The sequence below is a fragment of the Mobula hypostoma genome, chromosome 3 (genome assembly GCF_963921235.1).
Source record: "Mobula hypostoma chromosome 3, sMobHyp1.1, whole genome shotgun sequence".
Taxonomy (NCBI): Eukaryota; Metazoa; Chordata; class Chondrichthyes; order Myliobatiformes; family Myliobatidae; genus Mobula; species Mobula hypostoma.
Genome location: NC_086099.1, coordinates 19,437,347 through 19,461,191, shown reverse-complemented (window position 1 = coordinate 19,461,191; position 23,845 = coordinate 19,437,347). Strand labels below are relative to the sequence as shown.

General features: G+C 41.2%; 1 protein-coding gene across 2 annotated transcripts in view; it reads right to left on the bottom strand.

Moving 5' to 3' along the window:
- Positions 1 to 23,845, bottom strand: part of nol6 (nucleolar protein 6 (RNA-associated)) — a 342,540-nt gene that overhangs the window by 247,796 nt on the left and 70,899 nt on the right. For both annotated transcript variants that reach the window (XR_010017339.1, XM_063042766.1), the window contains exons 16-21: positions 17,578 to 17,715; positions 15,936 to 16,053; positions 12,551 to 12,705; positions 9,254 to 9,417; positions 5,526 to 5,678; positions 4,184 to 4,281 (exon numbers count right to left, since the gene is read on the bottom strand). Coding sequence is in view for 1 of the 2 variants with exons in the window: in XM_063042766.1 (XP_062898836.1) it covers positions 4,184 to 4,281; positions 5,526 to 5,678; positions 9,254 to 9,417; positions 12,551 to 12,705; positions 15,936 to 16,053; positions 17,578 to 17,715 (826 nt within the window). In the remaining variant the exon portion in view is untranslated. The remainder of the gene's footprint in view (positions 1 to 4,183; positions 4,282 to 5,525; positions 5,679 to 9,253; positions 9,418 to 12,550; positions 12,706 to 15,935; positions 16,054 to 17,577; positions 17,716 to 23,845) is intronic.

Sequence of the window (23,845 nt, the reverse complement as noted above, 5' to 3'; positions counted from 1 at the left end):
TACAGACACACTGTATGTTCCTCACAAAGGTATTCAAGCTGTAATTAAAAAAAACAAAGAACATCCTGCTCTTTCTTGATACAGTTACGCAAAAGTCTCATCTCATCCAACAATGTCACTGTTGTCCCTTGCTACTTTGACTATTTCTTTCCAACTCACTGGATCATGAATATTCTATGGATTGAAGAAATATCTTTGGAAAGGGTGCAGAAGAGGGTTACCAGGATGTTACCAGGATTAGAAGGCTTATAATCTTATAAACCTCTATCAAATCTTTCCTCAGCCTCCACCACTCCAGAGAAAACATCTCAAGTTTCTCCAACCTCTCATTTGGTTGAGGCAAATTTAGGTGGTTGGGTGAGAAGTGGGTAGTGAGATAGTTGAAGATCAGAACCAGAAGCTGGTAGAGTGGACATTTAGTGAGAAGGGTAATAGGACACCAGTCATACAGACAAGTTGAGCATGAAGTGGAGACAAGCAAAGAAATTTGAGGAAGTACATTTCCTCGACTGGGGGATGTGAGGTTCAGGAAGCAGCCAAGGCTGAGCGGTATGGTCGTGTGGCCGTGAGCATAATGCCATTACAGTGCCAGCTGAAGTATCGAGTTTCAATTCCAGCCACTGCTAAGAAGTTTGTAGGTTCTCCTCATGACCTGGTGGTGTTTTGGTTTCCTCCCACATCCCAAAGATATACCAATTGGGGTCAGTAGGTTGTGGGCATGCTATATTGGAGCAGGCTGCCTTGACACAAATGACGCATTTCGCTGAATGTTTTGATGTTTTCGAAACATAGAAAATAGGTGCAGGAGTAGGCCATTCAGCCCTTCGAGCCTGCACCGCCATTTATTATGATCATGGCTGATCATCCAACTCAGAACCCCGCTCCAGCCTTCCCTCCATACCCCCTGACCCCCGTAGCCACAAGGGCCATATCTAACTCCCTCTTAAATATAGCCAATGAACTGGCCTCAACAGTTTCCTGTGGCAGAGAATTCCACAGATTCACCACTCTCTGTGTGAAGAAGTTTTTCCTAATCTCGGTCCTAAAAGGCTTCCCCTCTATCCTCAAACTGTGACCCCTCGTTCTGGACCTCCCCAACATCGGGAACAATCTTCCTGCATCTAGCCTGTCCAATCCCTTTAGGATCTTATACGGTCAATCAGATCCCCCCTCAATCTTCTAAATTCCAACGAGTACAAGCCCAATTCATCCAGTCTTTCTTCATATGAAAGTCCTGCCATCCCAGGAATCAAACTGGTGAACCTTCTTTGTACTCCCTCTATGGCAAAGATGTCTTTCCTCTGATTAGGGGACCAAAACTGCACACAATACTCCAGGTGTGGTCTCACCAAGGCCTTGTACAACTGCAGTAGTACCTCCCTGCTCCTGTACTCGAATCCTCTCGCTATAAATGCCAGCATACCATTCGCCTTTTTCACCGCCTGCTGTACCTGCATGCCCACTTTCAATGACTGGTGTATAATGACACCCAGGTCTCGTTGCACCTCCCCTTTTCCTAATCGGCCACCATTCAGATAATAATCTGTTTTCCTATTTTTGCCACCAAAGTGGATAACTTCACATTTATCCACATTAAATTGCATCTGCCATGAATTTGCCCACTCACCCAACCTATCCAAGTCACCCTGCATCCTCTTAGCATCCTCCTCACTGCTAACACTGCCACCCAGCTTCGTGTCATCCGCAAACTTGGAGATGCTGCATTTAATTCCCTCATCCAAGTCATTTATATTGTAAACAACTGGGGTCCCAGCACTGAGCCTTGCGGTACCCCACTAGTCACCGCCTGCCATTCTGAAAAGGTCCCGTTTATTCCCACTCTTTGCTTCCTGTCTGCTAACCAATTCTCCACCCACACCAATACCTTACCCCCAATACCGTGTGCTTTAAGTTTGCACACTAATCTCCTGTGTGGGACCTTGTCAAAAGCCTTTTGAAAATCCAAATATACCACATCCACTGGTTCTCCCCTATCCACTCTACTAGTTACATCCTCAAAAAATTCTATGAGATTTGTCAGACATGATTTTCCTTTCACAAATCCATGCTGACTTTGTCCGATCATTTCACTGCTTTCCAAATGTGCTGTTATCACATCCTTGATAACTGACTCCAGCAGTTTCCCTACCACTGATGTTAGGCTAACCGGTCTATAATTCCCCAGTTTCTCTCTCCCTCCTTTTTTAAAAAGTGGGGTTACATTAGCCACCTTCCAATCCTCAGGAACTAGTCCAGAATGTAACGAGTTTTGAAAAGTTATCACTAATGCATCCACTATTTCTTGGGCTACTTCTTTAAGCACTCCAGGATGCAGACCATCTGGCCCTGGGGATTTATCTGCCTTCAATCCCTTCAATTTACCTAACACCACTTCCCTACTAACATGTATTTCGCTCAGTTCCTCCATCTCACTGGACCCTCTGTCCCTTACTATTTCTGGAAGATTATTTATGTCCTCCTTAGTGAAGACAGAACCAAAGTAATTATTCAATTGGTCTGCCATGTCCTTGCTCCCCATAATCAATTCACCTGTTTCTGTCTGCAGGGGACCTACATTTGTCTTTACCAGTCTTTTCCTTTTTACATATCTATAAAAGCTTTTACAGTCCGTTTTTATGTTCCCTGCCAGTTTTCTCTCATAATCTTTTTTCCCTTTCCTAATTAAGCCCTTTGTCCTCCTCTGCTGAACTCTGAATTTCTCCCAGTCCTCAGGTGAGCCACTTTCTCTGGCTAATTTGTATGCTTCTTCTTTGGAATTGATACTATCCCTAATTTTTCTTGTCAGCCACGGGTGCACTACCTTCCTTGATTTATTCTTTTGCCAAACTGGGATGAACAATTGTTGTAGTTCATCTATGCAACCTTTAAATGCTTGCCATTGCATATCCACCGTCAATCCTTTAAGTGTCATTTGCCAGTCTATCTTAGCTAATTCACGTCTCATACCTTCAAAGTTACCCCTCTTTAAGTTCAATGTTTTAATATACATACGACAGATAAAACTAATCTTAATCTTAAATGGATTTTTTTTCAGTTTTAAGGACATACCAATCCTCACACAATTTGCAGATGCAGAACAGATTTGTATACAAACTTTCAGAGTGAGCACTATGACAGAAAAACACTTATGATGCACCAAACACAGAGCAGCGTGGCTGTCAAAACCTTTAAACAGATTGCTGTCAGAATGTAAACTAAATGAAGTCCTAATCATTAAGAATGAGGAGTGATTCTACTGAAATATATAGAACCCTGAAGAAAAATCACAGACAACAGGAATTCTGCAGATGCTGGAAATTGAGTCCTGACGGAGGGTCTCGGCCTGAAACGTCGACTGCACCTCTTCCTAGAGATGCTGCCTGGCCTGCTGCGTTCACCAGGAAAATCACAGGATAGCTTTTACTAGGTTTCTGCATGTGGGAGTCTCACACAATGGGGCATGGTTACAAGGTAAGAGGGCAGTTGCTTAAAATGGAGAAGTGTAGGAATTTCTTTTCGCAACAGGAAATGTTCTGATCTCCATGGACCAAATGGTTTCCTTGTAAATTGTAAGAAAACATAAACATCAATATTTTAAAACTTATTTCACTGATAACTTTCCAAAGTGAATGCCAAAGTTGAGCATGAAGTGGAGACAAGCAAAGAAATTTGAGGAAGTACATTGAGGAAAACACCACCTTGTAGTATCAAGGCTTTTGAAAAGCATGATTTAGTCCAATGTAATCTAAGAAGCAAAAACACAAGAGATTCTTAAGATGCTGGAAATCCGGAGTAACACACACAAAATACTGGAGGAACTCAGCTGGTCAGGCAGAATCTATGGAAATAAATGAACAGCTGACGTTTCAGGCTGAGACTATTCATCAGGAATTTAAGAAGTTACTGTTAGCAGAAGACGGGATCATCTTCATGCTTCCGCTGCATTATTAGATTTTGGCTTAACTTCCATTTTACCTAATCTAATCAGCGTTAACTGTAACAGAATCAGAATTGACTGTAAAACATCAGTGAAGAGACTCGTCCCAAAACATTTATTTATTTCCATAGATGCTGCCTGATCTGCTGAGTTCCTCCAGAATTTTGTATATGTTGCTCTGAATTTCCAGCATCTGCTGAATCTGTTGCGTTTAAAATTACCAGTGAGTACACGTTGAGGCCTTACCTTTTATCTCACCATTCAGATTCACAATCAGTGGGTTATTCTTCCAATCAAACGTTGATAACAAATTCAGAAAGCGAAGGAAACCAGTTTGTGGAGAGCTGTTAAGATAAAAAGCATAGATCAAAGTTAGATAAATAAACCACATTCTGATCAGATTATGAAGATTGCCGTAAACATCATGAAATAAAAACATAAAAGTAGAGCTGGCCTTTACAGTTTATGAAGCCTGTCCATCTTTTCTTGCAGTAATCCTGCCTGATCCTAGATTCCCCTGGTCTTCAGGGATCTGTTAATTTCTTTCCTGACTACACCTGAATAACCAGGTATTCAATGCCCTCTGACAGAGAGAATTCAAATTATTCAAAACTCTTGAGCAAATAAATCTTTTCATTACTGGCTTAAATATACAATCCTTATCCCAAGATTATGCCTTAAACCTGCACCTTCTCCAGACAAGGAACACAACCTCTTAGCATCTATCTCATCAAACTCTCCATGAATTTTGTACTTCAGTAGAGGTAACAGCTCATTTTAAAGTTCAGAATATAGCAAAGGGAATTTATCCCATTGGGCAAAGTCCCTAAATCTATGAATCAAAATAATGATCTTTCATTAGCAAGTAGTCTTTAGAGAAGACGTGAACTGTACATAGTATACCTAATTGTTCCAAGTGCATAAATTGTGAAGAAATGGATGCTTTTAAATTTGTATTCTTTTTTCCTCTTCATTCTTTTAAAACCATAAGACATAGGAGCAGAAGTAGGCCATTCAGCCCATCGAGTCATCTCCGCCATTCAATCATGGGCTGATCCAATTCTTCCAGTCATTCCCACTCCCCTGCCTTCTCCCCAGCAAATAGTGGGGTTTATTTCTTTTCTTCTTGACATACAGCACAAAACAGGCCCTTCCGGCCCTTTAAAGCCACTCCACCGAATAACCCGATTAAATCCTAACCTAATCACAGGACAACTTACAATGACCAATTAACCTACCAACTGAAACGTCTCTGGACTGTGGGAGGAAACCCACACGGTCACAGGAAGAATGTACAAGTTCCTCACAGGCAGCTACAAGAAATAAACCCGGGTCACTGGAAGTGTAAAGCTTTATGCTAACCACTAAGTTACCATGCTGGGCTGGAAGAGTCTGTTCATAACATTATCTAAATAAAATAAAAACAAAAATAAAAGGCCAAATGTCTTTGATGAGCAAAAAGCTGTCCCGCAGACAGTCGAAAGTGCCGGTGAATTCACTCATTACACAAAGGTGGACCGTGGAGAAAAACTCCAGAAATACAATGCTTCCTGGCAGACACTAAGAATCAATAGAAGTGTGTTCTTACACAGGCGATGAATAAGGTGCAGGCTGGGTGAAGAGGTAGGCTGCTAGAAGGTCAATACACTCCTCGCCAATGTAATCACTGAGCAACTGAGCACTGATCCAGCGTTTTGCAAATCGACATGTTCCGCTGTACGCAGAATATTGCTGTTGAAGCCTGGAAAGAGATTCAAGTCAGAATTTTAATAGAGTAACAGAAACAGATTCTTCAGCCCAAGAAGTCCAAGATGCCCCATCTGAATTAGTCCCATTTGCCCATAGCCTGCTAAACCTTTCCAATCCATGCACATGTCCAACTGTCCTTTTAAGTTGTTACTGAACCTGCCTCAACCACTTCCTCTGGCAGCTCATCCATATAGATGCTACAATTTGTGTAAAAAAAAAGTTGTCCCTCAAGTCCTTATTAATTCTACCCCTTAGTCCCCGATTCCTTCACCATGGGGGGAGGGGGGGAGAATAAGTGTATTCAGCCTATCTATGCCCCTCATGATTATATACACCTCTATAAGATCATCTCTCAGCGTCCTGTGCTCCAAGGAACAAAGTCTAAGGCTGACCAATCTCTCCCTGTAACTCAGTGCCTTAAGTCTTGGCAACATCCTTATAAATCTTTTCTGCACACTTTCCAGTTAATAATATCTTTCCGACAGCAGGGCAACCAAAGTTGAACAGAATACTCCCAGATGCTGCCTCACCAGGATCCACACCATGACCTACCAACTTTCATAATTAATGGCTTAACTTATGAAGACTGCTCTGTTAAAGAATAGCAGATACTTGAACAGTTAAGATCTTTAATATATGACATTATATTAAAATTAAATCTTTCAAGTCACCCTGCACAAGTAAACAGCAGGAGGAGGTCACCAGGCCCTTCAAGCCTGTCCTACCTTTATGATCTTGGCTGATCGATAATGGCCTCAACTACCTCTCCTGTGCCATTTCTCCATACCTCAATCTTTTATTCTCCTCCATTTTAGAGTGTCACACAGCAAAAAGCATAGAAATACATAGAAAGTAAAGGAAGTTACGAGAAGAAAAAAGCATTGCCAAATAAACCCAAGGATGGCTTACAAACACAAAGATCAAGTAAAGAATTAAAGAAACAGAAAGCCTTGTTAGTGACCAAAAGTTTATAGAACTTCATTTAATGAATATTTCACACCGTCTTCACAAATAGAGGATGTTGCAATTGAGCAAATCAGTGGGTAACAGAGGATGGGATAAACATCGGAAAAGTGGTACTATTAAGGGTGGATAAATTGGTATATAGTAAACGGTACAGATTAAATAAAGCATGGGATGTAAATGTAGAGGCTCTGCCTATAAACATTCTCAGGTGACAAGACCTATACAAGAGGACTGACAGACTGCTAATATTATACAATTGATTAGAAAATCAACATTATTACCATCAGGGGGATAATTACACTCACTCGCTACATCATTGAATGTTCTTACAACCAATGATCTCTCTTTAAGGACTTTTTATCTCATCTTTTTTTTCATTAGTTATTGCTATTTATTTTTATTTGAATTTGCACAGTTTGTTGTCTTCTGCAATCTGGCTGATGTCCACAGGAAGATAAATCTCATGGCTGGCTGTTTGTACTTCATAATAAAATTTACTTTGAACTTCAAAAAGAACGAAGTGATAAACCAACTATAAGGCTGTAGATTTAAATCAGTGTAAATTATTGGAATCCATTCTCCAGGACAGATTAATCAATGCCATCAAAACGGATTTATAGAGGGATGTTGACTAACTTTGCACAATATTTAATCTTTGAAAGAGGTAACAGAGAGAGTCGATAGGGATGCTGCTTTTAATGTAGTTAAAATTAATATGTGGGTTTTACCAAATCTTCTGACAAGGTCAGATCAGACAAAAAGGTAAAAGCCAGTCGTATCCAAGGAGGAGCAGAAGCTGCATCACAAATGGAAGAAAAAGCGAATTGTCAATTGAAGGCCAATGATGTCCAGAGGTCTCTACACTTGGTGCCTTATTTTTGGAATGTACTTTAATAATTTGGATCCAAATGCAGGAGAAGTAATACAAAACTTCGCTGATGATATAAAAACTGGTCATGCAGTTGACAGCAAGGAGGAAAGCAAGTGATAATAAAGATTCTGCAGACACACACAAAATGCGGGAAGAGCTCAACAAGTCAGGCAGCATCTGTGGAAGGGAATAAAGCCAGCTAAAGGGTCTGAGCTTGAAACGTCGACTGTGTATCCCCTTCCGTCGATGTGGCCTGACCTGCTAAGTTCCTCCAGCACTTTTTGTGTGTCTGGGCGTGTACGTTGGAAAGCTTGCAAAGATAGTGTGGTCAGTTAGGCAGAAATAATGGCATATATTATAATATATAATATAGCAGAGTCTGAGTAAATGTTTTTGGAGAGGTTATACAATAAGTGGGAGGATTTTGCATTGTGTGGAAGAACTGAGGACATCACAGAGCAATTTCACATTATCTTTAAAAAGAGATTAGTAGTGTGGGTAAAAAGAAATAAAGGCTACTTTCCTTTAGCTGGTCCATATACTGTAATTAAGTAACAACATGGGCACCACATACAATTCTGTCACATTTGAGAAAAGATGAGATTGCATTGGAGAAGGTGCCAAGGTGTACAAAGACTACATGGGTTACAAAATTCTTATCACAAATAAAAAACTGCATAGAGAACAAATGTACTGGTCATAAAGTAAATCATAATAGTCACAGTAGTCATACTTTATTGATCCTGGGGGAAATTGGTTTTCGTTAGTAATAAAACATAACATACAGGAACAAGAGTAGAAATAGGACTCTCAAGCCATCTCCTCCATTCAGTAAGATCACAGTTGAGCCAGTTTTGGCCATGCCACTTTCCCACTTGCTCCTTATGTTCCGTGGCTCTCTGGGCTACGGAATCTCAGAACGAAGCACCCAACTGTTACTGGTATGAACCTTGAATAATCACACCGGAAAATGTTCCAGGTCTGTAAAAGCTTTCAGCTGCTGAGGCTTTATAAGGTGTTGGTCAGACTGCACCAGGGGTACTGTGAGCAGTTTTGGGCCTGATATCTAAGAAAAGATGCGCTGGCATTGGAAGGGGTCCAGAGGCGGGACGCGAGAATGATCCCGGGGATGAAAAGTAAATATATGAGGAGCGTGTGATGGCTCTGGGCCTGTGCAAACCGGTGTTTAGAAGAATGGGGTGGGGGAAATCTCTTTGAAACCTATTGAATATTGAAAGGCCTAGAAAGAGTGGACGTTAAGACGATGTTTCCAACTGTGGGAAAATCTAGGACAGTGGGCACAGCCTCAGAATATAAGGATGTTCTTTTACAACAGAGATAGGGAGAAATTTCTTTAGCCAGAGGATGATGAATCTGTGGAATTCATTGCCACAGACAGCTGTGGAGGCCAAGTAATTTGGTATATTTAAAGCAGAGGTTGGTAGGTTCTTGATTAGTAAGCATGTTAAGGCCAGAGAATAGAGTTGAGAGGGATAATAAATCAGTCATGATGGGATGGTGGACCAGACTCAATTAGCTGAATGACCTAATTCTGCTCTTATGTCTTACGGTCTTAAATTTATCTTGTTACTTCAAATGCAAATTAACTTCTAGATAAATAGGATATGTTTATAACACCATAAGACATAGGAGCAGAATTGGGCCTTTTGGCCCCTCAACAGATTAGCAGCAGATCACCACACTTCACGTTCTTCTAGAACATTGCTTACCCGTGCAATGTGCTTGTTAGACAAGGCAGATGAAGGGTTTCCCATTCTAGCTGGAAGGTCTCTTCAGTATCCCGATATTTTAGCATACCATCTGGTGTCTGGATTTCTTTCAGAATTAGAGGTTCTCTGTGATATGCAACTTGGACGCGGAAAACATAACCCTCCTAGGAAGAATCAGGAACAACTTTAAATATCTTATTGAAAAGAAATCAAGTTCTGGTTAGATCTTTAAGAAAAACTTACTGATATTTGACATACAGGAAACACATCACTCAACTTTTTGCCTTCCTAGGATTGTCTCATATCAACAGTTAGACAAGGAGCTTCATTTATATTTTCCAGTAGAAGCAATTACAGATATCAACAACTGCAAAATTATATTTATACGCTTAGTTAAATACAGCATTGAATGTTAAATACGCTGTCAAAGAACCTTGATTAACACTGTATTTAACATTCAATGACCCTCTTAAGACAACAATTTGTACATGCAGGACCTTTTAGCCTCCTGAAGGGCATTATCACATAAAAATGAAACCAAAACACTCAAGAATTTAATATATTGAGGCAGATGGCTAAAATCTTAAAAACAGTAGTAGTTTTAAGGAGCATCTTAAAGGAAGAAAGAGATAGAGAGGCTGAAGAAAGAAATTCCAGATCTTAAGGCCTAAGCAGGTCAAGCCACCAATGACAGAATGATTATATTTGATGATGGGAATGTCTGGTGTGAGCATCTGAGGGAAAAACAAGGCCTTGGAGACATTTCAATACAAGAAAATACTCAGTGTACTGTCTTAATTGGAACCAAACAGCTCCCAAGGTGATATAAACAGGATTGGCTGCTAGTCAGAGAGGGAGCGATCCCCGCGGTCAGCAGAGAGAGGGGGTGAAGGAAAGATGTGCTTAGTGGTGAGATCTCGTTGGAGGTGGTGGAAGTTACGGAGAATTATATGTTGGACCCGGAGGCTGGTGGGGTGTTAGGCGAGGACAAGGGGAACCCTATTCCTAGTCGGGTGGCGGGAGGATGGAGTGAAAGCAGATGTGCGTGAAATGGGAGAGATGCGTTTGAGAGCAGAGTTGATGGCTGCAGGGATTGCTCCCTACACGACTCCCTTGTCCATTCGTCCCCCCATCCCTCCCCACCAATCTCCCTCCTGGCACTTATCCTTGTAAGCGGAACAAGTGCTACACATGCCCTTACACTTCCTCCCTTACCACCATTCAGGGCCCCAGACAGTCCTTCCAGGTGAGGCGACACTTCACCTGTGAGTCGGCTGGGGTGATATACTGCATCCGGTGCTCCCGACGTGGCCTTCTATATATTGGTGAGACCCGACGCAGACTGGGAGATTGTTTCGCTGAACACCTATGCTCTGTCCGCTGGAGAAAGTAGGATCTCCCAGTGGCCACATATTTTAATTCCACTTCCCATTCCCATTCTGACATGTCTATCCACGGCCTCCTCTACTGTAAAGATGAAGCCACACTCAGGTTGGAGGAACAACACCTTATATTCCATCTGGGTAGCCTCCAACCTGATGGCACGAACATCGACTTTTCAAACTTCCGCTAATGCCCCACCTCCCCCTCGTACCCCATCCATTATTTATTTATATACACATTCTTTTTTTCTGTCTCCTTTTTCTCCCTCTGTGCCTCTGACTATACCCCTTGCCCATCCTCTGGTTCCCCCCCCCTTTTCTTTCTCCCTGGACCTCCTGTCCCCTGATCCTCTCATATCCCCTTTTGCCTATCACCTGTCCAGCTCTTGGCTCTATCCCTCCCCCTCCTGTCTTCTCCTATCATTTTGGATCTCCCCCTCCCCCTCCCACTTTCAAATCTCTTACTAGCTCTTCCTTCAGTTAGTCCTGACGAAGGGTCTCGGCCTGAAACGTCGACTGTACCTCTTCCTAGAGATGCTGCCTGGCCTGCTGCGTTCACCAGCAACTTTTATGAAAGGTTGTAGTACGTTTGTTTTTAAAATTTATGAATTATATTCATTAATTACAGGGTATTTCACAATTATATTAACATAGATTTCAAAATTATATTAGCATAATTTTACAATTATATTAACATTATATAAAAGGAAATTCCAACTGTGCAGCAACAAAGGCTATGTGCATAGGAGCATTTCAGTTACTGCTCGGCCAGGCAGCTACACAGCTTAGAAAAAGCAATGCTGGGGTGTCTAGAACCAGGGTTGACAGTGGTACAAAAAAGATCAGTTAGTATACATTAATAAAGTGGTATAACAGTTCTATACATGATTAAAGTGGTATAATTATGTTTCCTTTGGTGGTATAAACATGTATATGGCTGAATGACAATAAATTTGAAATTGAAGGACATTCAGGAAAAAACGTGAATGATTTTCTTCAATCCAGAGGGCAGTGAATCTGTGATTTCTCTACCCAAGAGTCACTAAGTACATTTAAATAAAAAGATCAAAAGGATTGTTAAGGGTTCAGAGAAATCGAGGAAAGACAGAAAAGATAGTTGTGTTAAAACAAACAATCAACCTAGATCTTATGGAATGATAAAACAGGCCTATTAGGTTGAATGGCTTACTCCTGCCTTTATTTGATTACACTGCAATTCAGTGCCATAAAAATTAGTTACCTGTAACTGCATAATGAGTTCTTTCTAAATTAAAACACTCAGATTGCTTCACGTCTTTCCTCAAATGACAGCCTGCAAAATACCCTACACAATGAGCAGAAAAGGTGTTGGTCCTAAATGAGGTGCAATTTAGGTTCTTTGCAAAAAGTCTATAGAATGCCCATTCCATGCCTTTCCATCACTAATTTCTCCAAGACATGAAAATGTTCAACATGCTGGAGAGATGACACCTTGTTCACTGACACTAGTTAACAGAAAGGAGGATTCACTCTTCCAAAACACTTCACTATTAGTTCAAACTACCTGATTAAAGGATCAGCTGAAAAATTTATATTTTCCTTCCTCAGTTCAACAAGCATTTTCTGAACATAGAACATTATGGCACAGTACAGGCCCTTCAGCCCACAATGTTGTGCCAACCTTTTAACCAACTCCCCAAAATCAATCTAACCCTTCCTTCCCATATAGCCCTACATTTTACCATGTGCTTATCTGATGGTCTCTTAAATGCCCAAAATTCTGAATGTGAATTAAAACTGAACCTTTAAAAACGCCTCAACAATTTTGTTTCCCGACCTTTTTGTCTTTATGCATTTGTTTTATGTAGCTGTATTGTGATACTGATGCTTGAAACAACTTCTGTTCATGTCATTAATGTCTCTAACTTTAACATGCCTTGTACACGTCCACGTGGGTAGCTGAGGGCTGGCAGGCCAACCCATGCTGCTGGTCCAGGAGCTCAGCCAGTCTGATGTGAAATGCCGCTTTGATGCGTTGAATAGCGTCTTTGTTTTGAGGCCACTTCCCACTTCCTTCCATGTGGCAGATCACTGAGAACAAAACAAATGTTACACATTACACTAAACTCAAAGTCATCTCACCACTCAAGCAATACCTGACAACAGCCTCGCGCTCAATGTCAGTACGACCAAGGGATTGATTGTGGACTTCAGGAAAGGGAAGTTGGAAGAACACAAACACCAGACTTCCTCAAGGGATCAACAGCGGAAAGAGTGAATAATTTCAAGTTTCTGGGCGTCAAGATCTTTGAAGATCTATCTTGAGCCCAACAAGGTGATGCAATTACAAAGACTACGCCAGCGACTATACTTCACTTGAGCTTGAGGAGATCTGGTATGTCACAAAAACTATAGCAAATTTCTAGATATACCGTGGAGAGCTTTCTGACTGGTTGCATCATTGTCTTGAATGAAGGAGCTAATGTACAGGGTCGGAAAAAAGCTACAGAGGATTTTAACTTAACCTGCTCCATCATGAGCATCAGCCTCCCCACCACTGAGAACATCTTCAAGAGAAGGTGGCATGCATCATTAAGGTCCCCCACCATCCAGGACATGCTCTCTTCTCATTGCTACAAATAAGGAGGAATTACAGGAGACTGAAGACACACACTCAATATTTTAGAGATGGTTTTTTTCCCCTTTGCCATTAGATTTCTGAATGGACCATGAACACGACTTCACTTTTTGCACAATATATATATTCTGTAACTTACAGTAATTTTTATGCATTGCTGCTGCAAAACAACACATTTCATGACATCTGTCAGTGATAAGCAAAGTTCCCACTACTTTTTTTTATAGCTGCGCAGACCAACCATTGCTCTGAGTAGGAAATTTTTACATGGTCTGAAAACTTTGCGGCATTTTATGTATACTTTTTGTAATATGATTACTATGAATATTTAGATTGAGAACTGAAAAAAAAATCACATACTTTTGTTATTTATTAATTGAATGAATGAATAAAATAGAGTACAACGAAGAAAACTTTTCATGTTTCATAAACTTTTTCTAGCTGTGAACTATTCCAGCTGCGTGGCAACAAAGGCGATGTGCACAGGAACATTTCAGTTACTATGTAGCTGCACACCCGTGCAGCTTAGAGGGATCAGTGGAGATAATAAAAAAAGTGGATTCTGATTCTGATTGTCAGAAAAGTTTGTTGGGTAATTACTTAAAGCAACAAGCAAGACAGAAAGGAACCGAACATGGATTGTTCAGAAAACAGCAAAGCAACATACATTGTATTTCACAATTATTTCATAATAAGTTATTGACCCTCTAGCATGACCTCTACCTCTCGGGCCTTGGATGCTTCTGCTATGAATTTAATGCAGTGAGTGACTGTGACACTGCACTTACTCCTGCTGCAATATGGCTTCAGTGGCCCAGGTTCAATTCGGACCTTGGGAGGTACCCGTGTGGAGTTTGCACATTCTCCCAGTGACCATGAGCCTTTCCAACATGTGCTGCAGTTTCCCCTCCACATTCCAAAGATGAACTGGCTGGTTAATTAGCCACAGCAAACTAACATCGATGCGGGAGGGTGACGTGAGAAAGTATAGAGTGGGGCATAGAGTGGAACATGAGGGACAGTAGGCTATGGGGAAGTAAGGAGATAGATATGCTCTGAGTGCTGGAATAAATTGGGTGAGCCAATTGCCCTCCTTCTATGTGGCAAGATAAAAGTGAAGCAAGATGTCTGACGTCCATTTATCGGCAATTAGTTTAAATTTGACAAAACATAATGACTGGATCTCACATATTTACATACGAAACAAGCCTCATTATTATCAATTTTTCAAAACATAAAATAATCTAAATATTATTTTGAAACAAATACAGAGGAAAATTACAATTAGATATTTATTTAGAGATACAGCATGGAACAAACCCTAAGGAGCCATGCCACGCGGAAACCCACCTACTTAACACTAGCCTAATCACAGGACAATTGACAATAACCGATTAACCTAAGAACTGATACATCTTCAGACCATGGGAGAAAACCACAGCACCTAGAGTAGGGGTTCCCAACCTTTTTATTGCCATAGACTGGTACCATTAAGCAAAAGGTCAATGGACACCAGGTTGGGAAGATTTAAGGATTCTTAAGCCTTAAGTCTCAGGGATACTCAAAATTGTGTTTTCTTACAATTAGTAAATTGGTAAGCAGTAACAGCCAGTACACTGTTAAAAAAGCACTGAGGTGTTATGCAAGGAGATGTACTGTTTTCAGGGAACTCTACACAAAATTAGGTTGCATATACCTAAATTACTTAACAATTTTTACTTTCCTAACTGCAGAAAAAAACTCCAACTAGCCCCATCTACGGAGAAGGGCAAATAAGTGAAGTTTCCAAGTTAAACTACACATGCACAACATTCCAAACAGAGAGAAAGGAATTCTGCAGGTGCTAACTGTTTACTTCCCTCTATAGATGCTGCCTGACCAGCTGAGTTCCTCCAGCATCTTGTGTGTGTGTTGCACAACATTCCAAAGGTGCTACTGGTTTCACAGCTCAATGGATGTGAATGCTAATGTTTGCCATCATGATTTTATTAAATATCATTATTACAAAATTAAGCCATTAATAACAATGGGTCAGTTTCACTAAGATGCAGAATACCTTAGGTTCTTACAAAGACATGCTACATAATATTTAGGTATCGATCTTTATTTTAACACTTGCTAATCTGTTTGCCTAAAAAGTAACCAATTTATAAAATATTCGCTCTATAAACATTTTGGTATTAGTGAGTGTACCTCAATAAACCTTGGTGCAATATACTTTTAAAAAGTATTTGGAGTTAAAGGTAGAACTTGGGATTAGGCAAAGTGAGCCATGTAGCTGAGTGATGTCGGATAGAATTCTATCAAGGTGTTTGAACTAATATGCTGCTGACATCTGTCAGAGCTCTTACTGACCGTTACCGCTCCCAGCACTCCAGTAACATAAAATATCAGAACAGAACCTTCCTTCGTATCAAACGCATGGAATTACAAGTCCAAGTACATAATATTACTGATGCTGGAATCTGAAATAGATCAGAAAATGCTGAAAATACTCGAACATTTGTGGGGAGAAAATGAAACTTAATGTTTCAGGTCAATAAATTTTCATCCAAATCTATCACTGCCTTAAAACATCCTTTCCTCACAGATACTATTTGACCTGCTGAGTATTTCTACATTTGATTTTTATTGCATGGTACAACAAGACTGTTAAAAACCACATGAGTCACAGAGTCTTTACCTTTTAATGCCGGGACATATACAGGGCATGGCTTATCTTCTAAAGGAAGCAAGCATTTACCATCCTTACTCTTCTTATGATAGGAGTAATCTGGTTTCACAGGTTCTGGTGGGAAAACCTGCAAGAGAGAGCAAAAAACAATTGCCAAGGCACAAACATCTGATTAATTAACAAATTAGGGCACATAGATATTTAACTTTCACCATGCCTTCTATTTTATTTATGGATGAAAATAATGGTGTATATGTAATTTCCAAAAGTGGAATATGTCTGTTAGGAAGATTTTTCTTTACATTTGACGAGTTTACCACCAAACCCCACGATCTCCCATACAAAAACACAAGTGGAGAGGGTAGCACAGAAGTAGTCTTGTCAACTTTAAATCACTGAGAATACAAGAATAATTTGCATTCTTACAGCATCTAATTATTATTTTTAGATGCAATATTAAAAGCAGCAGCAAAAAACAAACATTAAACCACATAGCAATGCCATGCTTCTGTCAACGAGGAAATTCAGAGTTTAGCACAAAGAAGGCCACTGGGGAAAGTCAGAAGTTAGGCCTTAACAAAATTGGAGATGTCTCAACAATGTAGGACTGGACAAAGTTCCAGTGAGAGGGAGGAGTGGGGCCAAGAATGGATCTGTAAACAAGAATGATAAATTTTATAAATAGGTTTTTAGCCAAACCGACAGCCAATTCGGTGCAACAAGCAATGAAGTGATCACTGAATGAGTTTGCTCAAATCAGAGCATGGTAGCAGAGCTTCGGATGCACCAGGTTATGGAGGTGAAGAACAGAAGACCAGCTAGAAAAGAGTTGGAAGAATTAAGTGCACAGGTAACGAAGATAATGATTTCAGCAAATGAACTATGGCAGTGTTACGAGTATGAAAATAAGCAATCATGGTCCAACGGTCAAGAAGGCAGTCTCTGCAAGCGTCGTGGAACGTGTAGAGCAGGACAAGACACAGAAGACGCCCTGGTCATCCACTGCGCCTAGTCCCATCTCCAGCCGTCTAGACTCTGCCTTGCCACTGGACCCAGATGGGAATTGGGAAGAGAGAGTGAGGCTGATGCTGCGCAACTCTCCCTCACTTAAATCCAAATCACGCGCTAGTCTCGACACCATCATTATGGTGTCGAGGTCCTCATCGACGTCAACGATGGACAAACAACCAACCAAGCAATCATGGCAATGGCACAAGGATGTTCACCTAAAGGTCAAACAGGACAGCAAGATGTGAACAGTAAGGTACAGTTTCAGACAGCTGACAGGGTAAATAAGGACCAATACACAGAATTCTCATAGAAGGTTCACAATACAAACTAAAATAGTTAAAAAGAATAGCAATAGAACTAAAAGTGATCTGAAAGGAAAATTGTTTTAAAAAGCAGAATATTAGATTCAGCCTGAGAAAAGGACAGAGGCAGCTTCAGTTGTAGCGTTCAGAAGGAAACTAAAAGGATTTTTCGTGCTGTGGGTAACAGGGCAATTTGCATTCTCTTACATGGAACCAGCAGAGTATCAATGAGTCAAATGGCCTTATTGTGACAAGATTGTCTTTTAACAACTAAATATATTTGAAATCACAACATTCTTGATAACACTAGAAATGTGGCATGGTAAATATTAACTTACATCTGTGTATCGAAACACAGGATGCGTCCCTTGGACGGATGTGACAGTCAAGGGAAGTCCTTTGAGATTCCAAAGTTTTCGACTCAAATCATCATACGACTTCACAACACTGAGGGTCTTCTCCTCAAACCCTGCAGACTAAGGGAGGAAAAGATACACTTGTGGTAAATTCTACCGAGGGTACTGTAACTTGGTAAAAGATATGATTATTTTAAAAAGCAACACACACAAAATGTTGGAGTAACTCAGCAGGTCAGGCAGCATCTATGGAAATGAATAAACAGCCAGCATTTCAGGCTGAGACCCTTCTTCAGGACTAGAAAGGAAGAGGGAGAATGCCAGAAAAAAAAGTGGGGGGAAGGGCAAATCAGGATAGTCAGAAGACGATAGGTAAAACCAGGTGGGTGGGAAAGGTCAAGGGCTGGAGAAGAAGGAATCTGGGAGAGTGGACCATGAGAGAAAGGGAAGGAGGAGTTTTATTGTTTTCTCAACACCAGCTTCACATTTATGTGGCATTCAAGTCGTACATTTCGAAAATAGACATCAGAATTTGTACAGAATCAGAGCTGGGCTATTACCACAGATATATGACTTGTACTAATCCTCTCATATGAAAGAATATTGGGTTTCATTTAAGACCCTGGATTATGACTACATCACATTTGCCCACTTTCCAGCTCCCAGTGGGATCTTTACTTTGTGACAGAAGGGCTACGAGTTAAAAGATACTTCCTGGAGGTTCAAAAACCATAAGCTTCTTTTGAAAAGCTCCTTAGTTTTATTCCTTAAATCTCTTTTGTATCCCAGATTTGAAGAATTTACATAAATGAACAAGTTATTACATTAAGGTTTGGCATAATTGGTTATTCTTGCAATGAAAAAAAAAGGAAAGTCTTAAAGAATTCCATTTGTTTACATTTAGTCCCAAAGTCTAATCACAAACATACCACAAACAAACAGAATGTCCATAAAATTTTATCAGCATCTCTAGTAAACTATTTGAAATTATATTACAGTGGAACAGTATCACTGTATATCAGGGCTGCTTAACCAGCCAATTATAACATTAGGGTCATAATCAGCATTGACTCAGCATCGCCACCTGGAGGAATTTTTAATTCCTAGCAACTTTAATGATAGAAAATAAAGTTCGAAGTAAATTTATTATCAAAGTACATATATGTCACCATATACTACCCCGAAATTCATTTTCTTGCGGGAATTCACAATAAATAGAAGAAACAATAGGTGAAAAACCACTCACAACAAAGACAGATAAGCAACCAATGTGCAAAAGGCAATAAAGTGCAAATACAAAAGAAAATAAAAATAATAAATAAATAAGCAATAAATATCATGAGATGAAGAAAGGGATATAAAAGTTCAGGATTCAACAATCCAAGACTGGTCTTCTGATATCAGGTCACAGATGAGACCAACATACATTATTCTAGCCTCCAAACGATTGAACAAAATGGCAGAAGGGCTGGAAAATCTGCCAAAATATAATCCTGCACAGAGATTCCTCAGTCCCTTTGCACCTCTGATTCTTGGATTTGCTCCCCATTTAGAAAATAGTCTATGTCTTTAATCCTTCTACCAAGGTGCATGACCATACACTTCCCTGCACTATATTCCACCTGCCATTTCTTACCCATTCTCCCAATCCGTCTCTCTTGCAGACTCACTGCTTCCTCAAAACTACCTGCCCCTCCACTTACGTTTGTATCATCTGCAAACTTGGCCACAAAGCCATCAGTTTCCTCATCCAAATCATTGACATATAATGTGAAGAAAAAGTGATTCCAATGCCAATCCCGTGGAACACAACTAGTCACTGGCAGCCAACCAGAATAGGCCCCGTCTTTAAGATTCATAGCACATTTATTAGCAAAGATTGTTTAAATTATGCATGTTGAAGCCACAAAGCAAGAGACCCGAATAACTAGATTTAAAAAAGCTGCATAGAGAAAGAGAAGAGAAAAAAAAACACACATATCATGCAAACAATTGAAGCAAGCAAACAGCATCCCGAATCAGACTGAGTGCCAGATCCGCTCCTGGAGCAGCCTGCGTAGGCCCAAGCCAAGCCTCGGTCCCCAGTGCATCACACTAGCAGGCAGAAACATACAGCAGCTTGATCAGTTCACAACCTCAGCGCCGCGGAGAAAGGAACAAATATTTGAGGGAAAGCAAGCTAAATCAACTCGACTCCCGCCTTCGTACCCAACCCTCGGGCTTCCAGCCTATCTGGGCTGACATTTAAATTGTCCAACCACCAAATAGTGCCACATTGTAGGACCGAAATCCAGACACTCCATTACGTTTGGACCGCCCGGCCCAAAGCCGTTCTCGGACTCACCAAATCAGCTTGGCGCCTGGAGTGATCCAGCCTCGCACCCTGATTAGGTGGATAGGCATCAAAACTCTTCTGCATCAGCTCCTCTCCAAGTCACTCACTCCGCCTCCCAGCGATACGAACTCCGTCTCAGTCTACGGCTCGAACATATTGTGTCTCACAATGCCCGAGCACGGCTCATCCCCCGAACCAGCCTCCCCTCACCTGCCTCCTCACTGTATGTGGCGATAGTTCACCACGATCTGCTTCACGATTTACCACAAAGCTGTCACATATCTTCGGTAGTACCACTCTTTGCCTCCTGCCAGTCAGTCAGCCAAGCTTCTATCCACACATTCCTGCAATACCATGGGCTCCTACCTTGTTAGGCTGCCTCATATGTGGCATCTTATCAAAGGTCTTCTGAAAATCCAAGTAAACAACATCCACTGACTCTCATTTGCCTATCCAGCTTGTTATTTCCTCAATGAGTTCCAACAGATCTGCTGGTAAGATTTCCCCTCAAGGAAACTATGTTGACTCTGGCCTATTTTATCATGTTTCCCCAAGTACCCTGAGCCCTCATCCTTGACAGTCAGCTCCCAACGTCTTCCCAACCACTGGGGTTAGACTAACCGGCCTTTAATTTCCTCTCTTCTGCCTATTTCCTTTTTTGAAGAATGGAGTGACATTTGCAATTTTCCAGTCCTCCGGAACCATTCCAGAATCCAGTGATTCTCGAAAGATTTTTACCAATGCCTCCAGGATACCTTCAGCCACCTCTTACAGAACCCTTACAGAATCCATCTGGTCCGGATGACTTAGCTACCTTCAGACCTTTCAGCTTCTCATTATTAATAACGACAACACTCACTTCAGCTCTCTGATGCTCTCCCATTTCTGGTATTCTGCTAGTGTCTTCCACAACGAAGACCGACGCAAAGTTCCTCTGCCATTTTTTTGTTTCCCATTACTACCTCTCCAGCATCATTTTCCAGCAGTCTAATATCCACTCTCGTCTCTCTCTTATTCTTCATATACCTGAAAAACGTTTGGTATCTACTTTAACATTATTGGCTAGCTTACCTTTGTATTTCAGCAGGGTGAACCTACGGAAAGCACCCAGCTGAGTACTAAAGAGCTGTACTGATCAACTGGATGAAAGGTTCACTAATACCTTTAAATGCTCGCTTCAGCAGTCCGAGATATCCACTTGCTTCAAGCAGGCTTCAGTTATACTGGTGCCTACGAAGAACATAGTTACCTACCTCAATGACTATTGTCCAGTAACACTTACATCCACGGTGATGAAGTGCTTTGAGAGGTTGGTGATGAAACACCTCAACTGCCTGAGAAGCAATTTGGATCTGCTCCAATTTGCCTACCGTCACAACAGGTACTATTTCATTGGCTCTTCACTCAACCCTGGAACATCTGGACAGCAAAGGTGCATACATCAGGATGTTCTTTACTGACCATAGCTACAAGACCTTGCCTCACTACCTCCTTGTTACGTTGGATCCTCACTTTCCTCACTTGCAGACTCCAGCCAGTTCAGTTTGGCAAAAACATCTCCTCCACAACCTCCATCAGCACATGTGCACCACAAGGCTGTGTGCTAAGACCCTTGCCCTACTCACCTGATACTTAGGATGGTGAGGCTAGCACAGCTCCAATGCCATTGTTAAGCTTGTAGACGACACTACTGTCATTGGCCGTATCAAAGGTGGTGACGAATCAGCATATAGGAGGGAGACTGAAAATCTGGTTGACTGGTGCCACAACAACCACCTCTCAATAACAGCAAGACCAAGGAGCTGATTACTGACTTCAGGAGCAGGAAGTCCATAAGCCAGTTCTGATCAGGAGATAAGAGGTGAAGCGGGTCAGCAAATTTAAATTCCTTGGTATTATAATTTCAGAAGATCTATCCTGGGTCCAGCACGCAGTGCCTTTACAAAAAAAGTACAGCAGTACCTCTAAGGATTCAGCATGACATCAGAAACTTTGACAAACTTCTATGGTTGTGTGGTGGAGAGTATACGTTCTCAATGTTTATTGCTTATTTATTTATTATTAGTATTTCCTTTTGTATTTGCACAGTTTGTTGTCTTTGGCACATTGGTTGTTTGTCCTGTTGGGTGAAGTCTCTCATTGATCTATTGTGTTTCATGCATTTACTGTGTATGCCCACAAGAAAACAAATCTCAGGGTTGTATATGGTGACACGTGTACTTTGATAATAAATTTGCTTTGAACTTGGAACTTTTGAACTTTGATATTTAATCTTTTTCTCTCCTTTAGTTGCCTTCTGTTTAAAAGCTTCCCAAACCTCCAATTTCCCACTAATTTTTTTATACATTATTTGCCCCCTCTTTTCCTTTGTGCTGTCTTTGACTTCCCTTGTCAGCCACGGCTGCCTCATCCTCCTTTTAGAATACTTCATCATCTTTGGGATACATCTATCCTGCAACTTCCCAATTGCCCCTAAAAACTCCAGTCATTGCTATTCTGCCATCATAGTGCCCCCTTCCAATCAACTTTGCCCAGCTCCTCTCTAATGCCTCAGAAGTAATACTGATACATCTGCCTTTAGTTTCTCTTTCTCAAACTGCAGGGTGAATTCTATCATATGATCATAGCCTCCTCAGGGCTCCTTTACCTTAAGCTCCCTAATCAAATCTTTCATTGCGCAACACCCAACCTAGAATTGTCTTTCCCTAATGGGCTCAACCACAGCTGCTCTAAAAAGCCATCTCAAAACATGAGAAAATCTGCAGATGCTGGAAATCCAAAGCAACACACACACAATGCTGGAGCAGCTCAGTAGGCCAGGCAGACTCTATGGTAAAGAGTAAACAGTCAACGTTTCAGGATGAGACCTTTTGTCAGGAAAGTCCTAAAAAAGCCATCTCATAGGCATTCTACAAATTCCCTCTCTTGGGGCCCAGCACCAAATTGATTTTCTCTGATCTACCTACATATTGAAATCCTGCATATCCCACATCCTGCCTGCTACTTGGAGGCCTATATATAACTCCCATCAGAGTATTTTTACCCTTGCATTTCCTTAACTCTACCCACAAGGAATCTACATCTTCTGATCCTATGCCATCTCTTTGTAAAGATTTGATTTCACTTTTTTTGCCATCAAAACCACCCCTTCTTCCTATCTGTCTGTCCTTTCAATACAAGGGGTATCCTTGGATGTTAAGCTCCTAACTCTGATTTTCTTTCAGTTACGACTCAGTGACGCCCATGTGATACCCACCAATCTTTAACTGCTCTACATGATCATCTACCTTATTCCCTTATCTACACACATTCAAATACAAGACCTTCTATCCTGGATTCTTCACCCTTTTCGAAATTGCCTCCATTTACACTGCAACTCATCCCACTGATTACAATTTTGCCCAGTCATCTGCCTATCCTTCCTCGCAGTCTCACGAAACAATGCATCAACTTGTATACCAATTGCCCCATCCTCAGCCCTATCACTCCAGTTCCCGTCCACCTGGCAACTTAGTTTAAACCCTCCCCAGCAAACTCTGCCTGAGATATTGTGCCCCTCAGGTTCAGGTGTAATCGTTCCTTTTCGTACAGGCCATACCTTCCCCAGAAGAGATCCCAACGATCCAGAGATCTGAAACCCTGCCCCGCACCAATTCTTCAGCCACTCATTCATCTGTACTGTCACCTATTCCTGCCCAGAGCAGCACTTGGTACTGGGAGTACTCTACAGATTACTACCTTGGAGGTCCTGCTCTTCAGCCTTTTCCCTATCTCCCTGTATGTACTCGCTGTGCAGGGCCTCATCCCCCCCTTTCTACCTACGTCATTGATCCAATGTACACCATAACACCTGGTTGCTCACCCTCCCTCTTGAGAAACTGTTGCAGCCACTCTGGACCCTAGCACCTGGGAGAT